Below are 25,822 nucleotides of genomic sequence, written 5' to 3' on the forward strand. Positions count from 1 at the left end.
AAATACAATTTTACTTAAGGGAATGATCTTTCAATTAAAAAGTGCAAAACTTCCTTTGTAATTGCTTAATAGGTACATCTCAAGGGTATTTCATGAAATATGCACTAACAAGACATTTTTTCTCTGTCAAGGTTATTATTTCAGTGAGCCAGTTAATTGCTGATGTTGTTGGAATTGGAGGAACTAGATTTCAGCAGTCTCTTTCCATCATCAATAATTGTGCCAATAATGACAGAATGATAAAGGTCTGTTTTTATTCTTCTTTCCATGCTGTAGAAGGATGCTTAAAAACTCTTTCATAGCATCTTCTGCAAGTATGTTTCAGCTTTTTGTTATGCAAGGAATAGAAAAAGATAGTAGTTAACCTAACTTTTCCATGTTTTAGCACACTACATTCCCTTCCGATGTTAAGGATTTAACAAAACGGATTCGTACAGTACTGATGGCTACAGCTCAGATGAAGGAGCATGAGAATGATCCAGAAATGCTTGTAGACCTCCAGTATAGTTTGGCAAAGTCTTATGCTAGTACACCTGAATTAAGGAAGACATGGTTAGACAGCATGGCAAGGATCCATGTTAAAAATGGAGATCTTTCGGAGGTAAGAGAAAAAATTCAAACTATTTTTTTCTTTGTAATAAGCTTATCTTTCTTCAAATGTCATGTACTATATGTCGTTGTTAGTGTGTAATAGAATAAGCATTTTTAATACATTTTGAATTGTTAATAGATTAGTTTCAATGATAAGTTTTTGTCCTACCCAAGTAGATCTGTAAGTCATTTCTGATTAGTAATGCAAGGTATATGTTTAACTACTGTAGCTGACATGCTACTGACATGCTCAATGCAACCATGGAAGACACAGACCTTCTGCTTAAAAATATCTTTGTTATCAGTTGCTAAAACACTTAAAGCCACTCCTTGAATTCCTCTCCAGTTGCCTTTACAGAATTAGCTTAATTCTTTTCCACGCTGATTACTAAAAACCTCCTAATGTTCTTAAAATTGACAAATCACAATTTTTTTGTTTGGTAAAAGAAAGCTATCTGATTTCACTATGCTGTTAAAATATTTAATTCTAGCAAAAAAGAGAGTTGGTAGTGGGGATTTTTATATGTCTTGATGTAAGTATTTTATCAGAATACAGAATAAATTTTGTCTCTTTCGGAAAGTTTGTTGCATCTGAAAGTAAATAACATTGCATGACATCATTGAATTTCATAAACATGTCTGTTAAACTTAGCATCATGTAAGCACGTAACTATCTCCAAGAAGCGGTAGCTGCTATCTTACTCATGCCTTAGTACTAGAATTCTTCTATGTGGTAGCAACACAGAAGGCATATACAATACTCTGTTATTAGCTTGCATTTTGAAGGAAACAACTTCAGCTCTCTCAGAAGACAAGCTCTTTCAGTCCTTTTCAGGTCTGTTTTTTAAATTTTTTTATTATTTATTTAGAATCTTTGACTGTACAACTAGATGAGGACCTCTGTAAATCACCAAGCCCAACCCCATACAAAGTATGAATTCAAGAGAATTTCTGATAGATACTTACCTTTTCCTTCACCTCCAGTGTCTGAGATTCTGCAGCCTCCATATGTAAATTGTTCAACTGAGAATTACAGTTAGAATAACACTTTGCTGTACTCGTAAACCTTTTTCATAAAAGAAGAATCTTGAATCTTTTTTTTTTGTCCTTTCTGTGGAGAAAAGTGATCAGTGCCAACTTCATAAAACATTTCAAATATTTGAAGACAACTCTGTCCTGCTTCTTTTTTTTTCTGTTTTCCAGACTACACCAACCAAAATCCTTCAAATTCCATTCATAGGTCAGATCTCTTTCTTTTGCTGCTTTCAAATGGTCTGTCACCAACTTTTTCTACATTTTTCTTGGTCTGAAGCCAAAAGGCAGACAAAACAGCTTAGCAGAAGAACCATCAAATGTTGAGTAGAATAATTAATAGCTCTTTTGTTTCACGTAACACTTAAAATACATCCTCAAAAGAGATTTGCCTGGTTTTATTATAGCACAGCGTTCCTATCTTGTAATTTGTGATCCATGGTTACTCTCAGATTGTGTACTGCTGTCCATGCTACTCGATATTCTGGTAAAGAAGGAGTGAGTGCTCTCGTAGTTATTGTTTTGCATAAATGAGGTGGAGAATTCTTACACCAGTCAGAGGACATGTCCTGCAAAGCAGCAAAGAGGAAAACCAAAGATATTATCTCAGGCCAGGGCTGCTCTTATATACTTTGGTTTTAGTAGTTCCATTATAATCGTAATTTATAAGATTGTTACTATTTCTGTTTTAGGCAGCAATGTGCTATGTCCACGTAGCAGCACTGGTTGCAGAATATCTCACACGAAAAGGTATGATTTTGAAATCTTACTTTAATGTTTAGATTTTTTCATTGTCGCTCAGGAAAAGCAATAGTTTCCCTGAGGAAGTTGTCGGCATTTCAGTTTTCACCAGGGAAAAATCTCTGACCTAACCAGATAGCATACTCAGGTATTTAAGGATATACTTGCATATCTAAGGGGCAGCATTTCAGATGAAGGGGAAGTAAAATTTTCAGGAAAGTAAAAATTTTACACCAGACCTACTAATAGCTGAAGCCAGACCCTTTCTAAAGCAAACTCATCAGTGAATATTCTTGTTCAACAAGTAGTCTCTCACTGCATATAGGGAAACCTGGCATTGCTAGAGAAATCAAAATAAATTTGTACAAATTTTCAGATGCTGAGTCAGTGATTATAGTGCTCAAAATGCTTTAACTGTCTTGGTGTTCTGTGCTAGCAGCTGTCTGTAAAAGCAGGTTTCTGATGATCCTTGAGGTAGTGTAGAAAACTGTTTCATCTGTAGGATCAGAAGAGTTCTCAGTCAGGGATCTGACAAAATAAAACATTACATGGCTTTTATTAAGAAAAATAGAAAATTTCAGAAATCTATTAAGACTGATTATGATGTTGAGCTAGTATTTTGGTTTTGCAGCCAAATTCATGTTCACAGCTTTTTAGCTTTGCCTTTGCATGACAGCTCAAAATGAAGCAAAGTCATGGGTCTACAAGATGTCTTTCCTCTGTTCCTTTGTGCCTTTTGCCAGATACTTGTGTTGTGTATAAGCTATCTATCCCCTCCACCCCAGTGATTTCAGAAGCTTCTCTGAGACCAAGTCTGAAATGAAGTTATTTGTCAAAGTTACTATGTCCTCTTGGAAGCCTGATAACAACTAACTGATAACTAGTAATAATCTGTATTGATTTGTGATTCCTTCAGGTGATCTGCTGTTTTTGTCTATTGTCACAAAAAAGTTATTCCTCTCAGTAATATAGTGTTAAACTTCTACCTGTGGTATTTGCAGGAGCAAAACAAAACCATGTGTCTGAGGCAATCATTCAATAAAACCTCTGGTGGTCAGACTTCCACCAGAGCAGGAAGAATCTTTGTAGGAATGAGCTATGAAATAAATATGTGCAAGTCCTTGTGCTTCCGTAGTATTTACTGATTGCTCTTGAGGCTTTTATTAACACAGTTTTTGGCCAAAAATCCCAATTTCTTAATTCAGCAATCTGATATAATAAAAAAGAGCTAAACAGAATGGGTAAAAGGTAAGTTTCATGCTGGAACATTCTAAACCCCATTTTTGCTAAATACTTATTTCAGTAAAGGAAGTTAGATTGCTGGGGTATTTTTCTTGCCTGTAGACTGACTTTCTATATCTACAACTGAATAATCTGGTTTGCCATCCTTTGATGATTTTGTACGGTTGATGTCAGTCCATTCATATTGTTCAGACTGGGGAAGCTGATGTGCCAGGGCCTGTTCATGTACACAGTTCCAGCATGACTTCACAACAGTTTAATTAAATACCATAAAAGTTACCTTGATTGCCTTAGACTTAGGGTGGGATAGACTAGACACAGGTTTAAGATAAAATAGGAAGATTCAGACACTACTGATTTTCGTAGGTATGAGTCCAGATACTAACATTTGTGGGTTTTTAAACCTATTTATACTTACACAGTAATGTGAGTAATGTATTTTAATCAAGCAGTGGGAGGCTGGGGGGGTTATTTATTTATTAATTTTGTGGTAAGTATATTTAGATATGGCTTCTGCCTTATCCAGCATCACAAAATGGCCTAATGTTATCCTGGTGGAGAAAAGTAAATTTGTCTATTTTTCTTTTTCAATGACAGGGATGTTTAGGCAAGGTTGTACTGCTTTCAGAGTAATCACACCTAATATAGATGAAGAGGCTTCAATGATGGAGGATGTTGGAATGCAAGATGTTCACTTCAATGAAGTAAGTAAACATAAGAATGTTAGAATTGATGTATGTTGAAGTGCTGTTTGTTTTTCCAAGTTTTGTGTTTCAATCTGGAGGCTGACTAATGATGGATATCATAATTGTTTTCTTAGCTGCTATTCTTACCCTAAAACTGAAATAAAAAATTTCTGTGAGCTGTCCCAGCTCTAGAGAATTTACTATATACATATATTTTAAATAAAGCACTAGCACATCAACTCAACACCACTATGGGAATAAAAGTAAGCAAAATGGGTTTTTAAGCTAGTTGTCGGGATTCACGCTTATGTGGCTTATTTATTAGAGTTAACAAGATCTGGTTTTTTTAAAGCTGACTTTGATTTATATTGTTACTACACCAGCAATCATGAAAATGTATTCACTGGTTTTTGCTGGTTTACAGTTTCCCTAAGCAAATATGCCATAACAATGAAATTGTTTTTACTGCCACTGGACTTGCATCCATGGTTTTGGTTTTTTTCCTGGCTGAAGTTCCACTCCTTGTGTCTTCACTAATCCATCTGTGCTGGCTCTACAGTAAATTTTACTATTAAGAATCGTACATGAAAAGATTATGAATAATCTTGCTCATGAAAAGCTACATCTACACCATGTATTTGCCAGTATAGGTGGGGGTGGGAGGAACAGACTACTACTTGCACTAGCTGTGTTGGAGGAAAACCCTGGTGTGTAAGCATAATTGTACAACAAAAAATATTTTTCTTTTGTGTTTTAGTTTGTATATGGCAAAGGTGTATGACAAAATTATTTGACTGCGCAAATTGTGGCTATACTAACAGATTTAGGAGGAACACATGAAAGACTTAGTCGTTTAAGCCTGAATTTAGGTCTAGGGTATCTGTGTTCTACTCCTAAGTTCTGGTATTGCTTTGCTCTATAGTTTTAAGACAAAAATCGTTGACTGGCCTTTTTCTGGGAAGGCAGGACTTGAAATTACTTAAAATGAGAAATATAGTTCTATTTCTTTTCAAAGATACCCAAGGTATCTTTGCTTTTTTTGAATTTATGTACTGTATTATTCAAATCACTGATTCTCCTGATCCAGAATGGAATTTAGCATGTTACTCAAAGACAAATGTAAGCTGCTCTAAGTGAGCCAAGAGTTGGGTTTCTAGTGACTACTGCTGATGGAAACTTCTTTTGGAGATTCTTGTCAGTGTCTACCTGACAAACCATTTGCCAGAGCTAAATTCTTCTGTATTTTTTTAATTGGAAGTCTTTATTCTTTTTCTCATTAGTCAGTTCCCGCAAAAAGAATGTACTGCTTTTTCTGGGTCATTGAACCCTACGCAAATTTACTTCCATCTCTCACTATTTCCATGGAACGGAAGTAAGCCAAGAGTGAAATTATAAGCCTGTGGAGCTTGCAAAAGGATAAAATGTTGCCAAATGTAATTTTTCCCTGCATGCAACCCTTTTTAAACTTAACTATGTGGTACTACAACTGATTAAATATTGAAAAAAGTTACTATTTTTCAAATAACTTCTTATAGTTCAGCCCAGGAAGAGTAATAATAGGGAAGAACTCTTTGGGTTTTAGTAAACTAAAAGTCATGGATAAATGAAGATGACCAGTATTTTACAGAAGTACTTCAAAATAGGTAGTCTGGTTGCTTCATGAATGGGAACGTATTCATATATGGAGTGTTTACTCAGTATGTTCTTAAGTAAGCAAAACTGTATTAGTCTAAGAAAAAAAAAAAATCATGTGGCAGATCAACTGGGTACAGAAACCAGCTCTTTCAAGCTGTACTTTACTACTACTGAGCAAAATGATGGTCTGATGGGAATTCTTCCTATGCGTGGTAACAAAAGTAATGTGGAATTTCTTTCTTAAAACTTGGGGTTTCCCTGGGTGCTAGTTACTTTAGAATTAAGTCTCCAAAGAGTAATTACAAGGATGGGGAGTCAGGGGAATCCCTTCATGTTTCTAAAAGGGGCAAGACATCTCCTTTATTATTCAGATTATATAGTCTTACTAATTCAATTAAATTTGTCTTAAGACTTTATGTAGTTTCTCATTTTAAAAACCTGAAATTTTTAAAATTCTCTATTTCATTCTCATTTTAAAAGAATCCCCTCTCAAGCCAGGGTTACCCTGACTCAGTTCCTAAACTAACCTGTTGGAAAAACAAAATTTTGGCAGGTTTTGGGTGTTGTTTTTTTTTTGTGGTTTTTTTTTTTGGTTTTTTAACAAAGTTATTGTGTACGTTTCATTGAAACAGTTGTTTACCCAGACAGCCTATTCAGCAGTACAAGTCAAATTCTTCTTGCACACCTAAAAATCTTCTGGGTGTCAGAAATCAGAAGGTAAAAGCCTGGAACCTCATATCCTTTCTATGCTAGATTTTGCTGTAAGCAGTCCATCTGTAGAGATCTGAGCTATGGCTAACGGGCCTGTGGCAGGTGCCAAATTCCATGCAGGTTAAGGTTGGAAACAATTTCATTCAGATTTGTTGGGGTTTTTTTCCAAAATAAACTCTGCCAGAATACAGCTCCACCACAGGTATTAAGTCAATCTCTACCTTCTATTTGTTTTTTCTGGTCTCTTGTTAGCTCTGACTTTCCATGAGAGGAATCATTCTAGCTTGCAGACTGGTAAATGAAAGAGCTTCACAGCTCAGATGGTATTATAGCTCTTGTAAGTGACCAACATGCAGTGTGATTTAATACATTAAAGCACTTTATGAAAAACAGAAATAGGTACTTACCCAAACTTACAACGTACTTTAAGTATGGTGGTGAAGGCTGGTATTCTTCAGGGATACTCAGGCTGATACTGTTTAACATCTTCATTAGCAATCTAGGTCATGGGATACAGTCTATCATCAAGTTTGTGGATGAAACTAAATGGAGGGGGCAGGGCTGCCACTTAGAGGGACCTCAAACTGAAAGAACGCAGAAGCCTCTCAAAGTTCTACAAAGACAAGTACAAAGCTTTGCATCTGCAAAAAAAAAAAAAAAAAAAAAAAAAAAAAATCACCCAATGTCTCAGTACAGGATGGACTGCCTAGGCAGCAGATCTGCAGAAAGACCTAAGACTTCTAGTGGACAAGATGTTGAATGGGAACCAGAAGTGTAGCCTTGTGGCAACTAAGGTCAACTGCATGCTGGCTTGGATTAGAAAGAGCATAGAGTCCAGAAGTGGAGGGAAGTGGGTTTCCCCCTTCTGCTCGGCATTTGTGGCACCCATCTGGAATCTTGTACCCAGCGCTGACACCACAAAGTCAAGAGAGATATCAACAAACTAGAAAAAGTCCAGCTCCTAAGGTGGTTAGTGGAAGAATCAGACATTTCTAAGAGGTGCGTCATAAAAGAGGCCGTTCTCACAGGTAACAAGGGAAACTCTGATCAGATATATGGAAAAAAACCTCTTCCTGTGAGGATGGATAAGTACTGAGACAGGTGGCCCAGAAATGTTGTGTTCTTTTCCTCCTTCCTAACAGCTCTCCCACATGAGGCTTTTGCTCTTTGTCTTTTTCCTATGTGCAAACAAAATTTTACAGCTCTGCTGCATTTGGATGCCCTCTGGTGTCTGAGTTAAAACTCTGTCATGAAACAGTATTTGTGGACAGCCCTTGTGGTCCAGCAGTGACACTGGTCTTTCAGTCCTTACCACCTGGTTGCTGAGGATGGAGATATTGGGGAGTCTATACAACCCCATAATGTTTAGGGAAAAGGAGGAGATATTTTAGGGGCCGTTGCAGCACACATATAAGAGTAGCATTTTTCAGTCTTTTTTTTTGCTCTCAGTGATGTCTTTATGCTATCTTAGTGCTCTGCCAAAGGGAGGAGGGCAATAGTGTATCATTGGATCCCTTCTAAGGATAAAAGGAGTTATTTCCAACTTCTGGCTTAACGAGTAACAATGCAAGAGTGGTACCAGAAGGTCTCAAGAAGTAGAAATCTCATGTCTTCTGACACCTCTCAGTCTCAGACTTGGATTCTCGTGGAGGTTCTTGGAGCTTCAGACATGTTCAAAGAGGACTGAGACTGTTAGGGTATGTGGATGTGAATGGGCTTCTTCACCGTGGTTATGTCATGACAGCTTGATCACAGGAGCTGTAAGCTGTTCCATAATATCTGTAAAATTATTTACTCTAACTGAGTTAATGGAGCTGGCCAGGTAGTTTTAAATTTATAAAAACTGAAGCAAAGTAATAATTTTATCTTAGTTTTGTTACGCTTATTGAAATAGAAGAAATTAAATGCATGGAAAATAAAGAATTATGACAAACAGAAGGGACTTTAAAATTATGATGTAACTGCTCTAATGCAAAATGTATGCTTCCATTCTAATGTACAGCTAAGCATAGTTCTTATTTAACCTTAAATAACTATCTTTTTGCTACAATGACATTAGGATCAAATCCAGCAAAGCCAAGGTGCTTTCTTGCTTGTGACTCTGTTTTGACCCTTCAGGATTTCTCATCTTCCCTACCTGTTGTTACATGTCTTTTCACTCTACCAAATTCCACTGTTGTACCTTGAGAATTACTTCTGAGTACAGATTTTGGTATTGCATATTTTTGTTTGATGTAATTTGTTTGATGGTTTCCTTCAGAACCATTACAGTCAAGTGTTTGTATAGCTGCCTTTTAAAAATAATATTCCTTGTGCAAAACCAAAAAAACCCAAGGAAACAACACTTTGAAAAAACGTGTTGCAAGGTAAGACAAGTTTGGGTTCTCATACAGGTGTCATTTGTAGACTTAAGCAGTCTCAAGTATCTAAAAGAAAAATGCTGTACCTGGTAAATAAAAAGAGTACATGTGTGCACTCAGACCATTCTGTTTTGTTTTGTTTCCTTTTAGCAGTTTTTGATTGCCATAATAATTTAAATTACTACGTGTAGTTTGGTTTGAGGCAGCATCTCCCTTTTCATTGGGAAGAACTTTAGTATAGTTATTTGCTGTGCTTTCTGTGAATACTGAATTGTTTTACTTTTTCAAATCTAGGATGTACTGATGGAACTGTTGGAGCAGTGTGCTGATGGACTCTGGAAGGCAGAACGCTATGAACTCATTGCTGACATATATAAACTTATAATTCCCATTTATGAAAAACGGAGAGATTTTGAGGTACTAAAGTCATCATAAGTAGATCTCAATGAGGAAAAAAAACCCCCTAATTTTTCTAGTCTAACTGCATGACACATTGCACTTCACAGAACAAGAGTATTACAGTTGTAACTGAAATGTCAGTGTTGAAATTTTTGTTTTAATTTTAAATAATTAAAAATGTTTTCTTTAAATATAAATAATTAAAAAATAATCTTACATATTGTCATTCTGATACAAGTGCTAACCTACTACTACTGTTCAATAAAACTATTGTTTTAGTTATTAACTACAAGGACATAATTAATTGTTGTTTTAAGATAGGAAAGTTCTACATTATTCTTTTGCCCCATTATAGTTTTCTTTTATTTTTAGAGGCTTGCTCATTTGTATGACACTCTTCATCGAGCATACAGTAAAGTAACAGAAGTTATGCATACAGGCAAGAGACTGCTGGGAACTTATTTCAGGGTAGCATTCTTTGGACAGGTGAGTATTATTTCACTTTCATTTGTCTTCTCTATGCAGTAAGAAAAACCTGAATTTATTTTACAAGGCATACTAATTCATCAACTATATGGATACTATGACATCAAAAGCACAAGAAATGCGGTCTGTAAGAGATAATTAAACACTATCAATAATTTAGTTTAAAATATTTATCTATTCCAATACAATTCTTCCTTATTTTCCTCAGTAAATTTTTTGCATTTTTTTCTTTTTCTTCTTTTATTTACTACCTTAAGGCAGCGGTAAGTTTTCTATAATGTCGGTTCCTAGCTATGTATTGACTTAATGTCTGTAGTGCTACAGTGTGGTTTGCAAGGCTGCTTCTTAGATTGGTATGCATTAATAGCCATTGCAATTTAAAAAAAAAAAAAAATTAAGTTCCATTTAGAGAACAAATCACTCTTTTCTATGCATCAGTATTGCATGCTTCAAACAAAAGTTCTGGCTGTGTATTGGACAGCTTCACATCCTCTAATATATGTCTAGAATGTATATGTGTCAGTATGGTATCACACAGTATCAAGTAATACACTTTCTACATGCATAGCCCAGTTGCTAATTGTTCAGCTGAGCATGGAGAATTGTACAATACTCTGAGCAGTATAACTTTACATGTATTCTGTTGTCTTTTATGACTTTATAGCAATACCAGTTTACAGACAGTGAAACAGATGTTGAGGTAATTACAGTAACTGCTTACAAAGCAAGCAATGCAGTAAAAACTACTGCATTTCACCTTAGTTTGATGTGGGTATTTTTGTCAATCTAGCCTGTGTTTACACATGATATGTTGTGCTTTTCTATTTTGTCTGTTTTGTTTATGACAAAAATATTTATTTTCTGATTTCAAACATGAACTCAGACATGGCTTGTTGTTTTAAACCAATGACCTGTTTCACTTTCCATGTACTCTATATTGCATTTAGTTACGGTTTTAAAACAAATGCTTTATGTAATAAAAATAAAGAAGTATATGCCAATATAGTACAACATAAAGTTAAGATTTTTACATAAATTAAATTTCATTTCTTGGAATTAATTTTTTATTACTACATAAAGAAAATTTTCAGGTTATTTAGATTTTTACATAAATTAAATTTCATTTCCTGGAATTAATTTTTTATTACTACATAAAGAAAATTTTCAGGTTATTTTTATGTAAACCATTGCCAAAGTACTCGCTTGTGAATTACATAGTCCTGTTGGGCAACAAGATGTCTGTTTTGGCAAGTGAAACAGTGCTGAAAGTTCACTTTTAAATAAAAGTGAAGAAAAGTTATCTCAAAGGCTTGGCACACCATAAAATTACAGCAAAACTTTAAAATTTTAACTGTGTTTCCATTATCTTTCGCTCATTCTGTAGTAGATAATTACATTTTTCTGGGTTTTTTTATTCTCTGAGGAAACCGGTTTTACCTACATTTTAATTTCTCTTTATTTATGTTTGCTTGAATCCTGATGTTAAATGTTTATATTTGCTTTGATCCACACACATTATGTTCATCTTGGTCATTGTTCTGTGTTTTTTTCCCAAGATTTTGATTACTTCATTTTTTACAGGGGTTCTTTGAGGATGAAGATGGAAAGGAATATATCTATAAAGAGCCTAAACTCACGCCTCTCTCAGAAATTTCCCAAAGACTCCAAAAACTCTACTCTGACAAATTTGGATCTGAAAATGTCAAAATGATTCAGGATTCTGGCAAAGTATGATCTTTATTCTCTCTAAAAAATTCTAATATATTACTTCCACTAATACACTTGAAATACTGGGGGATCATTGTCTGTTACTCATTTGATACACAAACATAAGTGTATAAAAACTACTGGTTGAAAGGCACGTGGGAAATATAATATCCTATGAAGTCTACCTTTAAGAACAACCAAAAAACTTAATCCTCCATAGTGTTACCTCTCAAAATAGTAATTGTATCTTAGACTAAACTTGCATTATGATCACACCCATGTTGTCTTTAGCTATATTTCTTGCCAGTTCATGCACAGTCATTCTTTGGAAGTTTTACCCTTTTCTGCACCTCAAGAGCAGAGTCCAAACTTTCTTCTGAAGTAAGAAACAGACCCCTCTTCTGAGGAAAGTACCATATGTAAATAACATTTAAACTCTGTATCAGTTGTTCTTGTTATCCTCTGCCTATGTCTCTGAGCCTGTTCAATCTTACAAACGCTTAAACTGTAGAAAAAAACTTCACACAAAGTCATCTGGTTAAATCTAGATGTGTCATAAGAACTGCTTTCCTTTGTAACTGTAGGGTCCAAAACAGGTGAACTGATACACACACTGCACAAGGGGCCTACCTGCACTCCTTTTGTTCCCTTCTTCAGCCATTTTTAACTTTTGTTTGGATTCAGACTTCTATGGTGATTTTTTTCTTTTTCTTATTATAATTTCCAGTCTCTTCTGTTTCTTGATTCTACCAGTAGGATCACAAAGTTCTGTAATTCTCGGCCTGAAAGTGCAGCAATGGTGGGCTTTTCAATATTGGAACTTTAAAGGTAAAGGAGGGCTTATGCAAGGGCTAGACTTCATGCCATGGAAGGCAAGAGATTTATATTGTCATGTCAGTTTTTCACAGCTCTTGCAGTATACTATCCTAAATTCTTTACAATTGTAATGCATGTGTTTGTCAGCATTTGTAAGGAACATTTTCTGTCAGCTGTATCAGAATGAGTACATCAATTACCACTTCAGTTCCAGTCCAGTAATCTTGAAAACATTGCAGATTTTTAAAAAAATAAATAATTATTCAAGCAGCACATTCCAATAAAAATGGATAACAGCAGGGAGAACTTAGCTCTGTTCCCAGTTTGCTCCAGGACTTACCTGGTGACTTCATGTGTGTATTTGCATTGTTGGTTTTCCTACTTACTTCATAGAAGTGAAATGGTTCAGAGGCAGGCAGAGATAACATGAATATTTGACATGGGACTAAAATGGTAGGTAACAACTTCCAGAAAGATGCACAGGTTTAGGGTGCCCTCTTCATCCCATGATTGAAGGAATTTACAAAAAAACAAACAAAAAAAAAAAGTCCTTGGTCCATTTAGGGACCCTGTTGGGCAAAGATTTAGGAGGCCTTATCTGTTGGTATTGGAGACTAGTTGCTGCTTTTACCAAATTAAAGATCTGCCAGTCCATGAGGCTCTTACTCATTCAGTTCTAGAAACAAAATTAACTGAATAGTAAAGCCTTCAATTTGCCCTGCTCCCACCGGTTTATTCTTTGGGAGCCTCACAGGGTGTCAGAGTTGAGACAGACAGTTTGGGGGGAGTGCCTTCTGAAGGTGATATCTGAATTATTTACAATGTAGGGTTTTATTTTTAATAATTATCTTTTTTTATCACTAGCAATTTTTGGTCTTCAGTCTACTGTTGTATCAGTTGTCATGGAGGACAAGTATTTGTTTCTGGGTTTTCTGTATCTGTGCCTTCCAGTGTTAATCATGGGTATAACTCTGTACTGTGTTTTTGTTTGCAGTTCTGCATATAGCAATTATCAATGAGTGTTTAAAAAACAAGAACAACCCTGCAACATGTTGTAATGCATCTAGCTATGTGGTCTTCCACAGAAACTGAAGAATTGGTTAGAAACTGAATGCTGAGAAGCCCCATGAGAGCATTAACGTTTCTTGTGTTTTCAGTAATTTACAGGTTGAGACCAAATTTAATTTCTGAAAGTTGTGTGACTACAATTAAATCCACTTTATTCACAATGTAGCCATTTGATTTTTCTTTAATGTTTTTAAGGTAAATCCTAAGGATTTAGATTCAAAATATGCATACATTCAAGTTACACATGTAATTCCCTACTTTGAAGAAAAAGAGTTGCAAGAAAGAAAAACAGATTTTGAAAGGACTCATAACATTCGTCGCTTTATGTTTGAGATGCCTTTTACTCAAGCTGGTAAAAGACAAGGAGGAGTAGAAGAACAGTGTAAGCGACGGACTATTTTGACAGGTACTGATTGAATGGAAATTTCTTTTAAAAGAAAACTGCTTTTTTTATTTTGGTTTTTTTTACAATTAATTCCTGATACTGGATTTATCTATATGTTGTGTAGTTTGTCAGAAAAAATCCTTTAGAAGATTTCACACATGGCTGTTGGAGGTGACAAGAGTTGCAAAGTATATCAATATACTGTTAGACAAAACAACCTTTCAAAATTAGTACATACTTGAAAATAAATGATATGCAAACACTTACAAATGACCATCTGAGAATAGGTATATCGTGTGATTTCTTAACCCCTAAACATTGAGAAAGGAGAGTAAAATCTCATATTTGACTATGTTCTAACTACCCTTCACTTTTAAATAATTTTCGGGTTTTTTTAATAATGGAATTTCTGCACTTCTTCCTTCGCCCTTCCCTGTGCTCACCTCTCTTTGCTATAAAACATTGAAGAACTGTGGTCTTATGCTTGCTGGTTGGGTTATGGGGTTTTTCAGCATTCTTTCAGTCTGTGGACCTGTTAAATTCAGCCTCAGTTCTTTTGTCTAAAAGCAGCTAAAAGAGCCTGAAGGCAGGTTCTGGTTTGATTTCCAGCCTCTGTTCAGTTGTGGCTTTGGAACAACCACTATGCTTTAGTTTCTCATTTGTTAGCTTTATAAGGGAGAGAGGTGTGCCCATCTATCTCCCCATAGGCTCAAACTTTGAAGATGTTTAGTTCAGTGATACAAAGTATTTTATTAATACTTTTAAGGGAGATAATTAAAAGTTATGGTGTGTTTGGCGATGTTTCTGTATAACGTATAAATCTGAATTTGTGAAATAGCAAGTTGTGCTTTGACTGGAAGCATTAACTCAAATGGTCTGACTCTTCTGTACGGGTTTTTCCATTTCACTTAAAGTCCTTTATAGCTCTCAGCTAAAATGCTTTTCATATTTTTAGCCAAAACTAGGTTTTCAGATTGGTTTCTTCAAGGGATAATCCTCAAATAATTTTTTGGATATTTTTTTTTTCCCTTAAGCTTCAAGAATTATGAATCTGGAGCCTAGCTTTCCTTGTTCTTACAAAGAGACTATTTTGTGTCTTGTCTCTGTTAACTGTGAACTTCTATGTCACTGTCTTAATATAGTGGTAAAAGCAACTTAAATAAATGACTTTTTATAAAGTCAGCTGTCCATAGCTAATACTTGTGAGGAAATAGAAAATACAGCTTTGCTATTTTTGATTCTTCTCCACTTTGAGATATGTGGATGATAGGAATTCTTTTTAGAGTTCTCATATGAATTAAGTTCCAATGGTTTATTTCTTGGTTATTATTAGTAACAGTAATGGCAATGATCTTTCTTTGCTGTAATACACGTAAAGCTATGCATATTTACGTTTTCAATATGTCATTTCCCTGTACATTTGGTAGTATTGCTAATTATATAATATGTTATTGAACTGGGCAACTAATTACATCAAAATAAGATTTTACCATAAAATTCTATCCAAACAGACCTTACTCAAAAACCTTTTTCTAATTATATTAAACTTGTTTCCATCCATAGCTATACATTGTTTCCCATATGTGAAAAAGCGCATTCCAGTAATGTACCAGCACCATACTGATTTAAACCCAATTGAAGTAGCCATTGATGAAATGAGTAAAAAAGTTGCAGAACTTAGGCAGCTTTGCTCTTCAGCTGAAGTAGATATGATCAAATTGCAGCTGAAGCTACAAGGAAGTGTCAGTGTTCAGGTAAGACCACATACTTTGCCATTCAGCTATTTTGCTTGTCTCTGTCCCTGAAAAATTATATAAGTAGCATTTTATCATTAGTTTCTATTCTGTATATTCAAGAATGTCCTAAATTTGAAATATGGTCACTGTTTGCAGTTATTTCCAGAATAAGAAAAGCAATAAAAGTATTCCATATAAACAGTCATCATGGACAGTTACATGAAAGGATTAAGATTAATCTCTGGAATCTATGGTGGTATGAGCCCCACCAGGTTTTGGTGTAAAGCTGAAACTACCATAAAATAGTGTACTTCCCATATGAGGATGAATGAACATATTTTGCCTAGATGTAGGTCTGCTCACAGTAGGTCCAACATGGTCTTTATTGCTTTTGTATTTTGGTCAGATCCCTATGGAGGTGAAGAGGGGGTGCCAAAATATAGGAGGAGGGTAATAGTAGAAACTCTCACTGTGCAACACTTTGTTTTGCCTAAGGCAATCAAGAACTGAGCATACAAAGAAGCCATCAGGTTCACCAAAATAGGGTACATAAAACCGTTGTAGCATGTACAAATCAATATGGTAAGGGTCTTGAGAATGCAATAACAAAATTGCTGCTCTATTATTTTTATCTGATTCAAATCAAAGGAACAGTAAACACAGTTACCTGAACTGAACCAGTGTCATGTTGAAGAGAAAATAAAAAAAAAACAAGCCAAGGTTTCCAGAATCAGGAAGTAGCCAAGTTGGCATTTGGGATGAGAAGGGAGGGGCTCTTACTGTTAATATAAAAGAATAATAAGGATGAGTCAGAAACTGTTGAATCCACTTTTCATGTAGGTGCCATAATAACGCAACTAAATTTCTGCTAACTATTGCAGAATTTTCAGTTTGGAAGAGTCTTTTCAATAGATAAGCAGATCAAACAGTAGTAGATTTAGCTCATTTTCCTCGTTCTCCCACCCTAATTTCATGAACAGAGATGACAAATTGTCACTATCAGCAGGTAGTTTGCCACATCATCGAGGTGGTTTCTTTGTGCCAGGACAAGTTTATACAGAGTGCTGTAGAGACCTCTCCTGCTTTTATGTCCCAGCTCCAGTCTTCTTATGAAATAAGTCCAGCTTTTTTGAAATTGATGTGTTCTCCTAAGCAAAGCAAATCAGACAGACACCTGTAGTATCTGTTATTGCTAAGACAATATTTCAGAGAACTGACTTTATTTTGTAATTCTTTATTCTTTTCAGGTTAATGCTGGTCCGTTAGCATATGCAAGAGCCTTCTTAGATGACACTAACACCAAAAGATACCCAGACAATAAAGTAAAGCTACTAAAGGAAGTTTTTAGGTATGTTTCTTGGGGGGAAAAAAACTGACTTTTTTTTTCCAAGAGTGATATCATAAGAATTTTTTAAAAAAACTTTTATAGTGTTCTGACTGCATTAAAAACAAACTTTAAGCTAGCATTTTGAATGAATCATTTGGGTTTTGTATTCCTGGTTGAGATCTTTTTTTATTATTTTATCTAAATCAGGCAATTTGTTGAAGCTTGTGGGCATGCTCTGGGTGTAAATGAACGACTTATAAAGGAAGATCAATTGGAATATCAAGAAGAAATGAAGGCCAACTACAGAGAAATGGCAAAAGAGCTTTCTGAAATAATGCATGAACAAGTACGTGCTGAAATTAAAATATGTATACCGGAATTCAGAATCTAACTATAATGTGAACCCACTAGGAAAAGTGTATGTAATGCTTTACATAAAAGGATTGTTTCCTTTTTTTTTTTTTTTTTTTTTAACCTGTTGGAGTATATGCATATCATGGAATTGTGGAACTTCCTCATTTTTTTTCTCTTTGTGAGTTTTCTGCAGATGATTTCTTGACCTTCAGAATTAAGTCTTCCTCGTTAAGAAAGGAAATCTGGTTGGCGCCAGCCTATTTTTTCCTAGGGGAGGAAGACAATAGTAAAGATTAAAAAAAATTAATGACATGAATATATATGTCATTTATACTTCTTATATGTAGTAGTTACAGGGGTCTCTATTCAGTGGCTCAAAAAGTTCATTTTAGTCTATACTTCCTGGTAACTGTAGGGGGATTTGATCTGCAAGCTTAGCCCTTTTTCTTCAGATTTTGAAGGTGTAAGCATTTGCTTCTGCAACAAAGCGTTAAACATCTTTCAAGAGGTATTCCAACACATTTTCTTGAGGGAAATCCACTACCGACAAGCTGGAGACATGAGAAAAAGAAAAACAGAACTCTCATGGAGCGAGATGTAGGACCTTGCATCTGGGATCTATGGTAGAAACGTCATCTGACTTCAGAGCCAAGGATATTATTTCCCAGAGGATAGGAAGGGCTGAAGATTCATGCTTGATCCCTGACTTCTTGACATTTTTATTCATCATATTTATCACTTCAGGTTCTTTTTCTTTCATCTACTGTTATTTGTATAATCTTTTCCCAGAGCAATAGAGTGGCTCATAGTTCTTAACCCTCAAGACTTGTATTTCTGGCCCAGAAGAAATACCTGTGGTTTTTGATAAAATTTTACCTTACAAATACACACATCTGTGAGGCTTCCTTAGATATATGACCATAATAGCAACTTTTCTTAGTCTAGGAACCAATGCGTCCTGGCCTGCATAACCAGTTGATACAAAGAGGAGCTCTAAGTTTCTCTTGTCCATACAAAAACTATAGACTTTACTAAGAAATCAAATTGCATTCTTTAGATGTGCAATTATTTTTGCTATTTTTTGACATCTTGTTGTGGTTTAACCTGTCAGGCAGATGAACACCACACAGCTGTTCACTCACTCCCCAGAGGGATGGAGGAGAAAGTCGGGGCGGGGGGGAAGTAAAACCCGTCGGTTGAGATAAAGACAGTTTAATAGAACAGCAGAGGAAAATAATAATAATAATGATAGGAGAATATGCAAAACAAGTGATGCACAATGCAGTTCTCACCACCCACTGACCGATGCTCTGCCTGTCCCTGAGCAGTGATCGCTGCCCCCCAGCCAACTCCCCCCAGTTTACATACTGAGCGTGACATCATATGGGATGGAATAGCCCTTTGGCCAGTCTGGGTCAGTGCCCCCTCCCAGCTTCTTGTGCACCTGGCAGAGCATGGGAAGCTGAAAAGTCCTTGACTGGTGTAAGCACTACTTAGCGACAGCTAAACCATCAGTGTGTTATCAACATTCTTCTCATGCTAAATCCAAAACACAGTGCTATGCCAGCTACTAGGAAGAAAATTAACTCTATCCCAGATGAAACCAGGATGCATCTCTAAATTACTCTATTATCCAAGAAATACTAGCTCAAAAAGCTATTCAGCTTGCCGGTGTAACAGCTTACCCATAGGCTTATCTAAGAAAGATTTGCCTTTATTCTACCTTTGCTTAGATGATATCCAAAACTTCTATGGCAATTTTTTTTTTCTGTTCAAAAGTGTGTCAAGTATCTAAAGTTCACTTCATAGAATCATGGAATCCTAGGTTGGAAGGGACCTCAAGGATCATCTGGTCCAACCTTTCTAGGTAAGAGCACAGGCTAGACAAGATGGCCCAGCACCCTGTTCAGCTGAGCCTTAAAAGTGTCCAATGTGGCAAAGTCAGCCACTTCCCTGGGGAGATTATTCCAGTGGTTAAATTTCACACACTTCCTTGCTCTCCATTATTTCCTGATGTGCTCTTCTCAGGTACTGTGCTATGAGTAGCTCTGTGCTATGATATAATTATGGTGAAGCACAAGAATACAGCAAGCGCATAGGCTTTATTTTCATTCTCTTATTCTTTTGTTACACTTTACAGGGAAAAGCTTACCACAAAGCTACCTTTTTTTAACCACCAATGACAGAGAATATTGTGAAACAGGGTTTGTAGGGAGTGATGCCATTTTGTCAGAATCCATGTGTTTTGTTGGTTCGTGGGTTTTTGGTTTTTGTTTTTTTTTTTTTTAAAAAGTGTCTTTCAGATATATAGAGGAAAACAGTTTTGAAAGATCCCTAGAAAAGAGATTGCTTAGCTGATAAAAAATGAGACCGTTGACTGTATTTCAGTGTGATGTACTGAAAAGCAGAAAGCAGCAGAGGGTTTTAGAAAGGAGGATAACTGATTGGACAGCTGATTAAGATGAACAAGGTGTATGGGAGAATTAGACAGCTGTACAGAAGACCCCTTCAGAAAAGAGAGGAAAATATTTTGGTCAAATAATTTAATGATAAGGGTAATAAATGAAAGATTACTATTCCCCTGGCATAGGAAAGAGTAAAAGTTATAATGACAGTTTGTACACAAGAAAGAATACTTTGAACTCAATGCAAGATATATATGTTTAAAAAATGCTCAGGTGTGTGAGTTTCCAAAGATTGACAATAAGAAAAAGCCTGAAACTTCAGGAGTAAATCCCATTGTCTAAAAGTAAACAAAGAGAAGAAGGGGCAAAACAACTGATACCTATAAGGTACCGTGAACAGGATATGAAAGTACAGCACTGACTGTGGTAATGTGCACTATTAGCCTACCACCGTGTTCTTTTTATATAAATGTAATTAGTTGTAAATAATTGAAACATGCTATGTTGTTGGGTTGGGTTTTTTGTTTGGTTTTTTTTTTTTTAATTAGATTGATTATTCCCCTGAAGGCTTAGAATCATGAGGCTCTTCACTGAGATCTTTAAAAATCTCACCTTTGTATGCCTGCCTATTGCTGTATTTGGAAAAAGAGCTTCTCACAATGTTTGTTCTAATGTCATTGAAACAGAACTATTAGCTGTCTTATAATAGTGTGGATTTTAAACAATTGCAAAATTTTTGTTGTGGAAAAGTATAGAACAGAATCTTAACAGATTTTTCTTTTTCTCCTCTGCTGCTTGCCAATATGATCAGATGGGATGGTAATTAATTTTATTTACTTATGCTCTTAGTTTGTCTAATCTTTATATAATTCCTTTCTTTCCAATATTTCTAATCTTAGCATCAGTGAATTCATAACTGTTAAGAATGAAGTCTGTTTTGTGCTTTGATAGCTAAGAAAAGCTCAAATCATACCTCTAAGTAAAAAAAAAAAAAAAAAAAAAAAAAAAAAAAAAAAAAAAAAAAAAAGGAAAAAAAAAAAAAAAAACCAAAAAGGGCAAAAAGCAAGCCTTTGTCCTTGTAAAACTCCTTTTGAAAGTTAACAAGGAAAAAAGGGAGAATGTAATCAATCTTCCTCTGGAGAAGGCAATGTAATAGCTAAATTAGGAGAACTGGTGTTGGAGAAATAACTACTGCCCTCCTAAATCTGGTAGAGGATGGCTGAAAAGAGTAACCATCCCCCCAAAAAAGTTCCGTGCAATTGAGAAAGTACTAAAAAGTTGAGTTGATAAGCAGCACGTTTATAAATCGGTCAGCTGTTTTATAAATGCTTGTGTCATTTTGTACCATTTTGGTAAATACATGTTTTCCATTTTAAGATTACTCCAGTTGAAGAAAAGGCCAGTGTTACGCCTAACTCTCTACACATTTTCAACGCCATAAGTGGAACTCCAACAAGCACAACAGTTCATGGGATGCCCAGTTCTTCTTCAGTTGCATGATCGTTTTGTAAAGGAAAGTATGTTCGTTCTTTTCAGAGTATGTGGATTTGCTTCATTGTGTGCAAACTCAGGATGATTTTGAAGCTAAATGTTGGGCACGTGCAAGCTGCATAATTCATACGAATGTCTGAGCACACTTAGCGAATAGCAGTTACTGGTAATAGTCTTTTAGAGTAAGGGAGGCGCACATATATTTTTTTAAACTGGCTGGTAACATTTAAAAGTATTCACAATGTCATTGCAGAGGTGCGTGTTGGAAAATTATAAAGTTGAAGTTAAATTCTCTTTTTCATTAGAAAGTATTATTAAAATTAATTGCACATTACAAAAAAAAGTGTTGTGGGATGTAATTTTGCAGATATGTAACATTCAGGTGTTCTTTTTGTGTATGGCACATAGAGATTGATTCCAAGTACAAGAACTATTTTGGGGCTAGACAGAGACACTAGTTTTTTGGGTTTAATGGAACTGACAATAGTAGTTTTTGTACCATTTGGCAAATTGTTGTGCTTTATTTTATACCTTGTTGCATTTTGGAGGTATGTGAGCTTAGATCTTATCAAACAACTAAATACAACCAAAGGTCTGTATTAATGAACACTGAGTTATACTAAAATATCAGTAGTAGTAAATTGTCATGTACATATTGTTTGTTAATACAGTCCATACATTCTGTACATAAATGTATTACATTTCTAAGCATTTTTTAATACTCATACCAGCTCTTATCCTTCTGCTTTCAGTTTATTGTGAAAATTTGCTCATTCCAAGTATATGCAGACTTTACAGTTCATTTATTCCTGTGTATAAATAAGTGCAATATAAAGATGTATACAGTCTTTGCTATGTTAGGTTTATATGCAGTTATTAAAAGAAAAAAACTTTTTTGCCAAAGCAATGGAGTATGTAATTGGTGATCATGGTTACTGTGGTAAATGGTGGTATAATTTAAAGCTTTTTCCATATTCTTATTCTTTTAAGACATTAATTTAGTAATTTTATATTTGGGGAAAATAAAGGTTTTTAATTTTATTTAACTGGAAGCACTGTCCTGCTGTAATTAAACATTCTGTACTACATCTATATTAAAAGGAAAAAAGTAGTTACTTTTCTCACTGTGTGCTCTGGTTTTTATTTCAGATTTGTCCCTGAGATTGGGGAAAGATGAAGGCTTGATTGGGGGGGAAAAAAAAAAAAAAAAAAGGCTTTTTGCAGCTTAAGTATGAGATGCAGATGCTTCTAGGGTGTGTGTCATGTTCCTTTTCAGTAAAGGGAATTTAGGTTATTAGTTAAGACATCAGTTTTGGATCCATCACATTTGACTCAAGTAGCACGTTACAGTAACTAAAGGTTGTTACTCACCAGTACAGTTAATATTAGGAAGTCTTCGAAACTTTTCATCAAATGGCAGTAGAAATAGTCTTTTCCTTGTGACATAGGTTTACTGTCATTTTCTGTAACGTAGCATGAGACTCATATGTTGCCATTACTCATGAAAGATTTTTCCAAAAGAGCTCATCCTGGCAGTGAAATTCTGGATAATTCTGCTTTTTCCAGTTATGTTTCCAAAACAAAATTCCTGTTTATTTAAAATTCTTTTCCTTAAAAAAAAAAAAAAAAAGTGGAAAAAAAAAACCCCAGATAAATACTTCTAGACAGTGAACCCATAATGCTGTGAAAAGAGACAGTCCTCTTTCTCTTCTATTGCTTTCACTTTTCTGTGGAAAAGGATATAGGAGTACTTTGTTATGTATCAGTGTAGCCAGTCTCAAAAGGTTTATTATTAGGAGAAAATATCCTCTGAAGTTGTTTTGCCATCCAGGAAGATCTCTGTATCAATATATTAATAGAAATTGTGCACACCATGGTGGCTTCTTTTGTAATTACCCCACTTTCTGTAACTTCCCCTTTGCCCTGGGAGCAGAACTGACAGTTTCCTACAGTGGTACAACACCTTTTGCACCAAGACCTCAATTTGACAGAGTTCTATCTGCTAACCAACCTATAAATGTAGTATGTATTCATAATTGAATATGTATCTATGTATATTTATATGCATCTGAATATATGTGTAACTGTGGCGCTTACTTGCTGAAAGCTGGCCCGTGAAAAACTGTGAAATGTGGTTGACATAGGTTTACATGGGGTAGAATTAATGATCAGCACGTGCTCAACTCTAGTTTGTACGCATTTTGTTTATAATCTTACCTGATGCATTTATATGAGAGAACACACCCTCTAATGTGGTGTTGTGGTTTTAGATATGCTAAGATGATAATTGTTGGGTTTCACCTCCTGAATAATTCATTCTGTACCAGCCTCCCTGTCCTGGTGTTACTTCCGCAACATGCAAATTAACTGTCTAATATGGGTTATTCTTTATTTATAAAGGCTTGGGCTCTGGACTGGTTTTGGCTGGGATAGGGTTAATTTTCTTCACAATAGCTAGTATGGGGCTCTGTTTTGGATTTGTGATGAAACCAGTGTTGATAACACAGGGATGCTTTCGTTACTGCTGAGCAGCACTGACGCAGAGTCGAGGCCTTTGCTTCCTCTTGCCCCACCCCACCGGCGAGGAGGCTGGGGGTGCACAAGAAGCTGGGAGGGGACACAGCTGGGACAGCTGACCCAAACTGACCGGAGTGGTATCCCACACCGTGTGACATCATGCTCAACAGTAAAAACTGTGGAGAAAGTTTGCCAGGGGTTGCGCAGGGAGTGGCTGGGCATTGCTCAGCTGGTGGCGAGCAATTGGAATTTTTGCGTCATTTGTTTTTCCTGGTTTCATTTTTCTTTTGTTCTTTCTTTGTTTTGTTTGGGTCTTTATTTCAACCCACAAGTTTTCTCACTTTTACTCTTCAGATTCTCTCCCCTATCCCACTGTGGGGGAATGAGTGAGTGGCTGTGTGAAATTAAACTGCAACCGTCCTTTTTGGCATGCAGTGCAGGGCTTGAAGGGTTTGAGATAACAGATTTGACTACAACGTGTTAGAAGGAACTTATAATTATTTTCTGTTAAACAGCTGCTTGTCACAATGTTGATTGACTTGGGTTTGGCATTGGTTTATCTGATCAATGCCATACTCCCCCTTTTTTTTTTTTTCCTGTACGTCAAATTTGAGAGCTTGTTGAGGTCTATGTTTGACTTCTGCCATTTGCTGTGCAGTGTAGCACTTGGTTGTGTTTTGCCTGGGAGAACTATGATAAAAACATCGGGCTTGAGCCTAATCTGGCATTTGGGCCCTGCGTTGTTGCCTTCCCATTACTTCAGGAACCATCTCATGAAGATAATTAACAATTGCACTTTATCCCTTTTCTGCTCTGAGAACCAATCGGTAGATGAAACGAAGAACACTATCTTCCCCTTCTTTTCCTGCAGAGTAGAAGTTTTCTCCGTTTTTATAATAACTCTTCAGTATCTTGAACGTCCTTGGGTAACCAAAATACTCCTATTGGCATGTTTCAAGAATACGTTTCTAGCTTTTCCGAAGGTTGACCAACTATTTAGGAATATGACATAGGGCTATGTCCCAAGGCAGTGTGGATATGGGTAGCAAGGCATGTGCAAGCATATGGGCAGGCACCTGGAAGGGCTGTGATTTCTGATGGTCTGAGGCTTTACCCCCAAAAAAGTGCAGGATCTTGATGAAGTGATAGGATGTTTGAAAAAAGAACGCTTTGACCATGCCAGAGACACAACTTCTCACCCTGTGCCGGGGCCTGGCATATGCTGGCCGAGCACTATTCAGCACCCTCAAGGGGAAGAGAAAGGTCTCTGGGTCTGAAGACACACAAATAGCCCTGGCTAAACCAGAGACCCAACCCTCAACTGTATCAGTTGCCCCAATAGTCAAGAAGAAGCAATGGAAGCAGAAGTCAGCTCATTTATGTAAGGGAGGAAGAAGCTTCTCCTGAGAGCAGGAGGGAGAATCAAAAGAGGTAGCCTGTTCTGCAGCGGAGCAGTCACAAGAACAGGAGGGGGAAGAGACAGAAATCATAAACAAGTCAGAAACCACCTGATCACTAAGGGAGCTCTGAGATCAGCGAAAAGATTCCAGCTGTCATCCAGGCAAGCAAATTATCAGCCGCTTTCTCCAGTGCTGGAATACTGGGGCCAGCAGTCAGGAATTAGAAGGTCCTGAGGGACCACCATAACCAGGTGAAGCCCAAAGTCATGAACTAAATTAACTCAGTGGATGTTTTATGGACAGTTTACAGGGGTGGCCCATAAACTAAGGGAATGATATCTGTGGGTGTGTCTGTAACGTGCATGTCTAGTGTCATATACGTGAAAGGTTATAGATATTAATTAGCTAAAGCCAAGCTGTCTAAATACAATTCCTTGTCTACCTTGCCTTGGTTTCTTGTATTTTTTCTGTCTATACTGTATAATAATTGTATAGTTTTCTTCTGTATGTATCACAATATTATAATTATTTTCTCCATTTTTTTTCTTATTAAAAATACTTAGGCTGCTCTGGGTGATTATAGTGCAGTGTTCCTTGAGGTTTTAAAAATGTCAATGTGCATTAAACATTTGCACAGGCAAGATGTTTAATATGGGCACAGTTTCAGAAAATTTGGGGAGAACAACTTTCTTGCATGCTTCACCAGCAGACACTATGATGCTTTTTTAATTTT

At 36.1% G+C, this 25,822-nt stretch overlaps 1 protein-coding gene across 1 annotated transcript in view; it reads left to right on the forward strand.

Moving 5' to 3' along the window:
* Nucleotides 1-21,705, forward strand: part of DOCK9 (dedicator of cytokinesis 9) — a 107,847-nt gene extending 86,142 nt beyond the window's left edge. Inside the window, exons 42-53 of the mRNA XM_035898113.1 lie at nt 132-245; nt 386-601; nt 2,316-2,373; nt 4,204-4,310; nt 9,293-9,415; nt 9,770-9,883; nt 11,465-11,611; nt 13,670-13,880; nt 15,423-15,613; nt 16,843-16,943; nt 17,130-17,268; nt 21,059-21,705. Coding sequence (XP_035754006.1) covers nt 132-245; nt 386-601; nt 2,316-2,373; nt 4,204-4,310; nt 9,293-9,415; nt 9,770-9,883; nt 11,465-11,611; nt 13,670-13,880; nt 15,423-15,613; nt 16,843-16,943; nt 17,130-17,268; nt 21,059-21,181 — 1,644 coding nt within the window. The 3' untranslated portion in view covers nt 21,182-21,705. The remainder of the gene's footprint in view (nt 1-131; nt 246-385; nt 602-2,315; nt 2,374-4,203; nt 4,311-9,292; nt 9,416-9,769; nt 9,884-11,464; nt 11,612-13,669; nt 13,881-15,422; nt 15,614-16,842; nt 16,944-17,129; nt 17,269-21,058) is intronic.
* Nucleotides 21,706-25,822: the final 4,117 nt, after the last annotated feature.

Source organism: Egretta garzetta, unplaced genomic scaffold, assembly GCF_000687185.1.
Source record: "Egretta garzetta isolate BGI_Z169 unplaced genomic scaffold, ASM68718v1 scaffold257, whole genome shotgun sequence".
Taxonomy (NCBI): Eukaryota; Metazoa; Chordata; class Aves; order Pelecaniformes; family Ardeidae; genus Egretta; species Egretta garzetta.